Source organism: Apteryx rowi, unplaced genomic scaffold (assembly GCF_003343035.1).
Source record: "Apteryx rowi isolate R43461 unplaced genomic scaffold, aptRow1 scaffold_2, whole genome shotgun sequence".
NCBI lineage: Eukaryota > Metazoa > Chordata > Aves > Apterygiformes > Apterygidae > Apteryx > Apteryx rowi.
Window position 1 is genome coordinate 9,422,034 of NW_020448307.1, and position 7,957 is coordinate 9,429,990.

Sequence of the window (7,957 nt, forward strand, 5' to 3'; positions counted from 1 at the left end):
CCGCCGGAGGCGGGCCTCGCTGCGCGTGGCCCCGGAAGGGGAAGCGGCGGCGACGGCGGCGTGTGCGGCGCGGCCATGGCGCGAGAGAAGCAGCCCGAGGCGGCGGCGGAGGCGGAGACCGCCCCGGAGCGCTCATACCGGGAGCAGCTGGGCAACCTGAACCCCATCGCGCAGCCTCTCGCCTCCCGCAAGCTCACGCGCAAGCTCTACAAGTGCATCAAGAAAGGTCGGGCCGGGAGCCGGGGGTTGCTGGGGGCCCGGGCGGCTGCTGGGGGCGATGAGGCCGGGCAGGGACGGTGTGGCACAGCCCAGCTCACGGTCGTGTCTCTCCTGCAGCGGCCAAGCACAAGCAGATCCGTCGCGGCGTGAAGGAGGTGCAGAAGTTCATCAACAAGGGTGAGAAGGGGTAAGTGCTCCCCTGGCCCCGCTGTCCCCGGCGCAGCCCGGCGTGGCGGCGGCTGACGTGGGCTCTCTCCTGCAGGATCACGGTGCTGGCCGGCGACACGCTGCCCATCGAGGTGTACTGCCACATCCCCATCATGTGCGAGGACAGGAGCCTCCCCTACGCGTACATCCCCTCCAAATCGGTAAGGGGATGGGGCTGCCCAGCGCCGGAGCGGCAAGCCACCAGGCTGCAGCCCTGGCCATGCTGCGACAGCAGCCTTCCATGGGCAGGCACACATATGACATTTGGGTAAAGGAATCCCCTGGTAACACTCCAGCACCAGCGCTTGTCCGTTCTCAGGGCAAGAGAGGAACAGAGGGTCACAGCTCAGATTTATGATGGTTTTGTTGTGGAACCGCATAATCTTTTCCCCTTGTAGAGAAGCTCTGGTAGCAGCAGTGGTGCTGGAGCACACAGAGGCAGAGGGGATTTCCCCACTTAGTTCTGAGCTGGTGACCTGAAGGCTTCAGAAATGAGGCAGTAGCCAAGATGTTGTGTTTATTACCCATCCTAAATTTTTTAGACTAGAAATTAGGAGGGTTGATGTTTTGGGGGTTTTACCCACTGCCCCATGTACAGGCTGCCCTTCAAACCCTGSCTTCCTGCTCACCTCATGGACAGAATAGGTGCGTAAGGCCAGGTGCCCAGGCACTACTGACGTACGTCAGCCCTGCATCCTGCTCCCAGGAGGTAGACACAAGCTGGGGGAGGCTTCTCATACCAAGCACAAGAAAAGAGTGCTCCGACCCAAGGAGCTGGGAGAGCCGCCTGCCCCATATTAGGCAGGGTGTAAAGGCATGCCAGCTGGTGTCTGGGGTGGGCTGGCACCCTGCAGCGTCACCCACGGCCTCTGTCCCCTCAGGACCTGGGAGCCGCTGCTGGCTCAAAGCGCCCGACCTGCGTCATCATGATCAAGCCGCACGAGGAGTACCAGGAGGCCTACGACGAGTGCCTGGAGGAGGTGGAGGCCCTTCCCCTCCCRCTGTGAGGGGGCCGGCCAGGACTGGCAGCGCCCGTGGGTGCACAGGGCAGCCATGCCGGGTTTGCGGCCATGCCCCAACGCACGGGGCCGGGCGCCAGCCGCGATGTTTGGAGCCACGCTGCTGAGAGGGCAGCGCAGGGGGGGGTGCCGTGGGGGCAAATAAAGGTGTCTGGGGGGTTTGTAGGAGGTGGGTCGCTGTGCTCTGTGGTGGGGGGCGGCAAGCAGCCTCGCAGGGAGCGGGCTGTGGGGCTGGGGCAGGCCCGGGCCCTGCCATCCCCCCGGGGCAGGCCTGGCTGCGACCCCCAGGAGGGGGCTGGTGCCTGGGCAGCGCTGCTGCTGCCCTGCCAGGGGTGCCTGTGTGCCCGGGGGCAGGGCCGGCAGGAGCCATTCCCTGGAGGGGGGGAACCAGGTGTGGCCAGCAGGAACCAATCTGGGAGGGGCTGGGGTAAACCATTCCCAAGGTGGGGGTATGAGTTAGCTCCTAGCAGAGTGCGGGGCCTGGGATAAACCCTTCCAGAATGGGGGGAGAACATGAGCTTTTTTCTTAGTGGAGAGGCCTGGCTGGGTTATACCATTCTGGGATGTGGGGGGGCTGGTCAGTGGAGGAGCCAGATTGGGTTATACCATTCTGCAGTGGTGGGGAGACAGCCCAATGGAGGAGCCAGATTGGGTTAAACCATGCTGAGATGGGGAGTGAGGCCTGTCCCCACGGAGGGCCCTGGCTGGGCTAAACCATGCTGAGATGGGGAGTGAGGCCTGTCCCCACGGAGGGGCCTGGCTGGGTTAAACCACTCCCGGGCAGGGGGCTGAGGCAAGTTGCCTGCAGCCGTGCCAGCAGCAGGCTGCTGGGATGCCCGGGGAGCCTGTCTGCCCGCTCCCACGCCCTTCCCACACAGGGAGCACAGCTGGTCACGCAGGCCCAGGCCCTGCGGTGACTCAGCCCTCTGCAATGCCCAAACTGGTTGGGCCGCCAGCCCCAGGCCTGCGTGCCTGCCTGGCCCTCCCTGACGCCACGGCTCCCCAGGCACGCGCTGCTTGCTGGCAGCCCTGCGTCCTCCTGGCGCTGCTGCGACCTCCACAGGGCAGGCGCCCAGGGCTTGGGCCTCAGCCCACCACCCCCCGCCCCACGCATGGCTGAGCGCCCCCAGCCTCCCTTCCCACCCAGCCCCCAGAGGCAGCCAAAGGCACCACACAAAAAGCAAACGTGGGGACCGGAAGAATCAGCTCCAGGTTTATTGCAGGAAAAGGCGAGGAGAGCTGGGCCCAGCCTGGCGTTCACCTGGCCCCACTGGTACAGGCAGGGAGCAGGGCTCCTTCCRGCACTAGCTTGACCTGTCCTCGCCCAGCACCTCAGCCACGAGGGGAGAGGTGGGGATGCCCCGGGCGCTCCCTGGCTTGGGGAGCGCGTCAGCCCCCACCCCATGCGCCCCTGTCCTCCTCCTCCCCCCCACGGCCACCCCAGCCTCGCCTTAGTAAGAGGTTAAGTTAGGGGTTGTAGGGGAGAAGGGAGGCCGAGCAGGAGGAACAAGGGAGGTCTCACCAGGTGCTTGGTTTCTGCCCCCGTGGCAGAAGGGATCGCAGGGCAAACGCTCCTGCAGTCAGCGCRTAGGGCACATGCAAGACCCCCACCCTGACACAAATGATCCCCCGCTCCRGAGATGCCCCCAGATGGACCCGAAGTGCTGCAAGAAGGAAAAGCGCCCTTGTCGCAATCAGTCCTTCTCCCCAGGGCAGTGCCGAGTGGCCAGTCCTTGTGCAGACCCTGAGATCATCCCATTGCAGCAGCAAGAGATCTTCCCCCGTCACAGTCCCATGGGCATCTCGCCGCTCAGATCTTCGAGGACTCCACCCGCTCGATCCAAGGCGAGTCGGCTCCCATGTCCCTGGGCTCYGACCGCAGCTGCCGCAGCTCCCGCTCCAGCGCCTGGCTCCGGTGGTACATCTCCATGTAGCTGGCCTGGAGCTCCCGCTGGTACCGCAGCACCTTCTCCTTCTCCTCCTGCCAGGTTTTCCTCTCCAGCTCAAAGTTCACGGCCTGCAGCTGGCCCTGGCGCCGCTCGCGCAGCAGCTCTGCCCACAGCCACTCCACCTGCCTCTCCAGGGGCTCCGTGCTGTCGCTGTGGAGGCCCCGGCACTTGGAGTCATCAGTTTCGCAGCCGGGGAAGTCCTGGCAAGGCGGCATGGGGTCATCGCCCAGCGACAGCAAGGCGCCGGGCTCCGAGGCGCTCTGGAAAGAGTCTGCCAGTTGGGCCAGCTGGGAGTCCCTGGCCTGTACCTCAGCCTTGGCCTCCCGCAGCTGCGTTTTCAGGCTGAAGATCTCGCCCAGCTTCTGAGCCATCTCCTCCTGGGTGTCTCGGAGCTGCTGCTTGAGCAGGGAGATCTCAGCTGCCTTCTGACACACCTGCAGGGCACACACCAGGAGTGAGGATCTTCCCCACCTGCCAGACACCCCCAGGGGTGGCAGCAGCCCCAGCTGTCACCACAGCATCACTGTGAGACCAGGAGCACCATGCCTGGCTCATCCCTCCATCACGTGGCCATGAGTGACAGCACTCCAGGGAACTGCTGCCCTGCTCCTGGCTCGGGAGCTGTGTAAGGCCACAGAGGAGCATGGTCTGGCCAAGCAGAGGGCTGCCCCCCGCAAGCAAGGCTGGCGGCAAGAGGGTGGCAATGGGGAGAGGAGGAAGGGGACTCACCTCCCACTTGGTCTCCTCCAGCTTGGGGCTGACGCGCTCGCCCTGGGACTGCCGGAGCTTGGGCTCCTCGCACTGGCACTGCTGCATGCTCAGCTCCTCCTGCAGCCGCTTCTTCTCCTGCTGTGCCTTGTAGAGCTGCAGCTGCAGTGCCCGCTGGCCACGCTGGGCCTGCTGTGTGACCTGCTGCAGTCTGGCCATGTACATCTGCTTCAGATCCTCCAGCTCATCCAGCCACAGCCGCTGCTTGTCCTCAAACACCTGCCGGCACAAGTGGACACTGACGGGGGTCCATATCCCTGCCTCTGTGCGGGGCAGCCCCAGAGAAGGATCCCAGAAGGTCCCAAAGACCAACTGCTCCTCTTGGGGATCCGACAGCCTCTCTGGGCCAGGCCCTTCCCAGCTCCAGCCCAGGAGCAACAACAGCAGTGGAGGTTCAGCAGCAGGTTTCTGTCCTGATCTTGCTGAAAGATGCTCCCACGCCAGGAGCCATCACACTGGCTTCTCCTGCGCTTGGACACTCCCAGCCCATTTCCCACTACAGCAGCACATCACATCCTTCCCAGCCCCATCCTCGCGCCCAGGCACCACTGCCCTGCACCCCTGCCCAGCTGAGGTACCCCAGGAGAACCCAGCACAGCCCCAGCCCCACGGCTCACCTGTGTGAAGGGGTCTTCAGTCTCGCTAAGGCTCCTCTTGAGCTGCCGCAGCTCTCCCCCCGTCTCCTGCAGCCGGTCCTCCAGCTGCTTCACCGCATCCTCCAGGGAGTAGGTGAACTCATAAGGCGGCGGGGGCTCCCCGGGGCTCTGCAGCCGGCTCAGCGTGGCCATGCTTTTGCAGGACAGGGACGCCTTCTCGGGGGCCAGGGGCTCCCTGGGGCTCCGGGAGACCCTGTCCAGGGAGCCCCCGATGTGGTTGATGTGGCCCATGGAGGCACTGAACTGGCTCTGGGCAGGCTTGAGGCGGGAGCCGTAGGAGGGGAAGCTCTGGATGGAGTTGTGGCTGGAGTCGGAGGCCTCGTCCAGGCTGATGGCATGGAGCAGGTGGGAGCGGAGCGGGCCGTGCTGCGGGACGACCGTGCTGCTCTGCGACAGCAGTGTGTGCAGGCTCCCGTTGCTCTTCGATAGCTTCTGCCCCTTGGATGAGGACAGGCCCTGCATGGAGACCAGGCCCTTCCCAGCCACCGCCTTGAAGGCTGAGGGCCTGATACGGCACTGGAAAACAAGAGCAGGGTCAGGCGGTGCCCAGCACGCGCCAACTGGCACACGTAGGTGCCCAGAGCCCTGGCTCCAGTCGGAGTCAAGGGAAAAGAGCCCCAGGGCTCCCATGGGGCTCACCTTGTCGAAGCGGCCCCTCTCGGGCAGCGAGCTCTTGGAGAACTCGGCTCCGCGGTGGTGGTCGCGGGAGCAGCGCTCGGGGGACCGGTTCTCGCGGTCGCTCTCGTAGTCCCGCTTGTAGCAGGCACCGGCCGCCTGGTGCTTCCGCTCGGACCGGCCCTCCTTTTTGGCCCCGTGCAGGTAGCCGAAGAGCTCCCGCTGGCTCGGCCCCTTGCGGAGCAAGCCGTCGGGCTGCCGAAGCCCCCGCGAGCCCCCCAGCGGGGCCCGCAGCTCCAGGGGAGACAGGTCCTGCTTCTCCACCAGGCTGCCCACGCTGCCCATGCTGCCGGCGACGCCGAGGGGCTCGGAGCAGAGGTAGGTGCCGAGGACGCGGGTGGCAGGCTCACAGGTCACAGGGCCCTGTGCTGTTGCCATGGAGAACTAGAGAGAAGCCTGGGACCAGCACTGCCGAGGGAGAGACAGAGTCAGCAAAGCCGGGCAGCAGGACCTGCCCCATTCCCACGACCTGTTCCCAGCCTCGGAGATGCCCCGGGGGCCCAGGGATGCCCACCCAGCGCTCCAAACCCCCYGGCACCTCCCAGGGTCCAGAGACCAACTCTGAGCGCTGGGAAGGACCCTCTGGGCGCCCCAGCTCCGGCCGGGTCCCGGACCCCCAAGGTGCCGCGCGCCGCGGGAAGCGGAGGGAGCAGGGACGCGGCCGTGGGGCGGGAAGCGCCGCCGCCTCGGCACCCCCCTCCCGTGGCGGAGCGGCTCCCTCCCACACCCAGCTCCACCTCCCGCCCGCGGCCGGGGCCGCCACCAAAACAGGCACCTGCCACCCAGCCAGGCGGGCGAGTTCGGGAGCCGGCAGCACCTGCCCGGGCCCGGCGCCAGCCCCGGCCCCGCGGTGGCACCCGCTGCCCCGAGCCGCCCAGCCGGGACCCTGCTCCGGGAAATCCCCCCTCCCCGCTCCGGGAAATCCCCCCCTCACGGCTTATCCGGCGCGACCTCCCCAGCGCCTGCCCCGGGCCGGCAGCCAGGGGCTGCTGTGGTCCTGGGAGCCCCCTCGGCTGCCCCAAGACCCCAAGCTCATCCCTCCCCCCCCCCCCCGCAAATTCATTCCTGCCCAGCGGGGCCGGGGACCCCCTCCGGAGACCACCCCAAAACAGCCCTGCGGATGCCGCAGGACGTTCAGCTCAGCTTCCCTGGAGCATGCAGGGGACAGAGGGATTTCGCGCCCCGCAGCCAGGCTTCCCACCCGGACGAGCTCTCCCCCCATTCGGAGCAAGCTCCCACGTCCTTCCCGCAGCCCGGCTCCATCCGAGGCGCATCCCACCCCAACGCCGGGCCAGGCGCCCGCTCCCCCGGGAGCCGGCCCGCCAGCTGGCCGGACGCAGGCCCTGCCGAGCGCGGCGGCCCCAGGCCGGAGGCGGGAAGGGGACGGATGCGGGGCAGGACAATGCGGCTTCCTGCGCAGGTGGCCGGCCCTGCGCGTGCCCAGCCGCAGCCGCAGGGGAGGAAGGCCGCGGCGGGGGGAGCCTTCGGCCTCCCCCCCCCACCTGCCCGGGGAGCCGCGTCCCCCTGCTCCCTGCCGGCGCCAGCGAGGGGACAAGGGCAGCGRGTCTGCCACCGCCTGCCCCCGGCGGGCCCCCATTAGCCCCCCCACTCCCATGCCCCCACGCCGGCAGCACGGGGACGGTACCCGCAGGGCCGGCTGGATGCCGAAAAAAGCCCTTCCTGCAGGTTTTGCCCGACTTTAAGGGGAGCCTCGGGCTTCAAGGGCATCCAAGCCCCTCGCTGGCAACGCCAGCGGAGAAAACGCTGCGGGAGGCAGCGCCAAGGCCGGCTGCAGTGCGGGAGCYGGGCAGAGCCTCCCTGCAGGTCCCGGCCCTTCGGGCAGCCTCGGCGCGGGCTCCCGGGCCCAGGGTTACACCCAGGAAGCTGCCCTGGTTCTCAGCACCACACGCTGGATAAACAAACACCTCGCTTTTAATTGCTGCCACGCACAAACCTGTCTGACAGCTCCTGGCCTGCACTGTCATCTCGCTCCTGGGGAGCCCAGCACCTGCTCCGGGAGCCCTCGGCAGCACCCCGCGCCCCACGGCGCGACGAGGGCGGGGGGCCGCGGCCCCCGGGCGGGTGGTCGGGGCGGCTCGCGGTGCCGCCGCGGAGGAGCGGGGCGTCCCGGCGGCGGGCGACCGGCGCGGGCCGGCTCGCGGCATCCAGCTGCGGCACCGGCGCCCGGGGAAGCCGCCGCGACCAGCTCGGCCGGGCCCCGGAGCGGGTCCTCCCGGCACGGGCGGCCGAGGAAGTAGGTCAGGTTGTGGGAGGTTGGGGAAGCGCCGGGGAGCCCAGGGATGCCCCGCCAGCAGGAGGAAGGGTGTCTCCGCAGGCGGCAAACACCGGTCCGGCCAGCCTGGCTTCTTCTCGGGGCTGCAGCTGGGCGAGGAGCCCGGCCCGAGAGGTCTGTCCAGCCCGGGACGTGCCCCCGCACGGCCCTGCCCCGCGCCGGCAGGATGCG

At 67.9% G+C, this 7,957-nt stretch overlaps 2 protein-coding genes across 2 annotated transcripts; one reads left to right on the forward strand and one right to left on the reverse strand.

Moving 5' to 3' along the window:
- Positions 1–22: 22 nt before the first annotated feature.
- On the forward strand, positions 23–1,588 carry NHP2 (NHP2 ribonucleoprotein). The gene is made up of 4 exons (XM_026063210.1): positions 23–226; positions 337–406; positions 482–587; positions 1,308–1,588. Exons 1-4 carry the CDS (start codon positions 76–78, stop codon positions 1,431–1,433), a joined length of 453 nt encoding a protein of 150 aa, XP_025918995.1. The 5' UTR covers positions 23–75; the 3' UTR covers positions 1,434–1,588.
- Positions 1,589–2,875: 1,287 nt separating this feature from the next.
- Positions 2,876–7,466, reverse strand: N4BP3 (NEDD4 binding protein 3). The gene is made up of 5 exons (XM_026063234.1): positions 7,448–7,466; positions 5,458–5,901; positions 4,780–5,334; positions 4,124–4,381; positions 2,876–3,828 (listed from the first exon to the last, which is right to left on the reverse strand). Exons 2-5 carry the CDS (start codon positions 5,869–5,871, stop codon positions 3,256–3,258), a joined length of 1,800 nt encoding a protein of 599 aa, XP_025919019.1. The 5' UTR covers positions 5,872–5,901; positions 7,448–7,466; the 3' UTR covers positions 2,876–3,255.
- Positions 7,467–7,957: the final 491 nt, after the last annotated feature.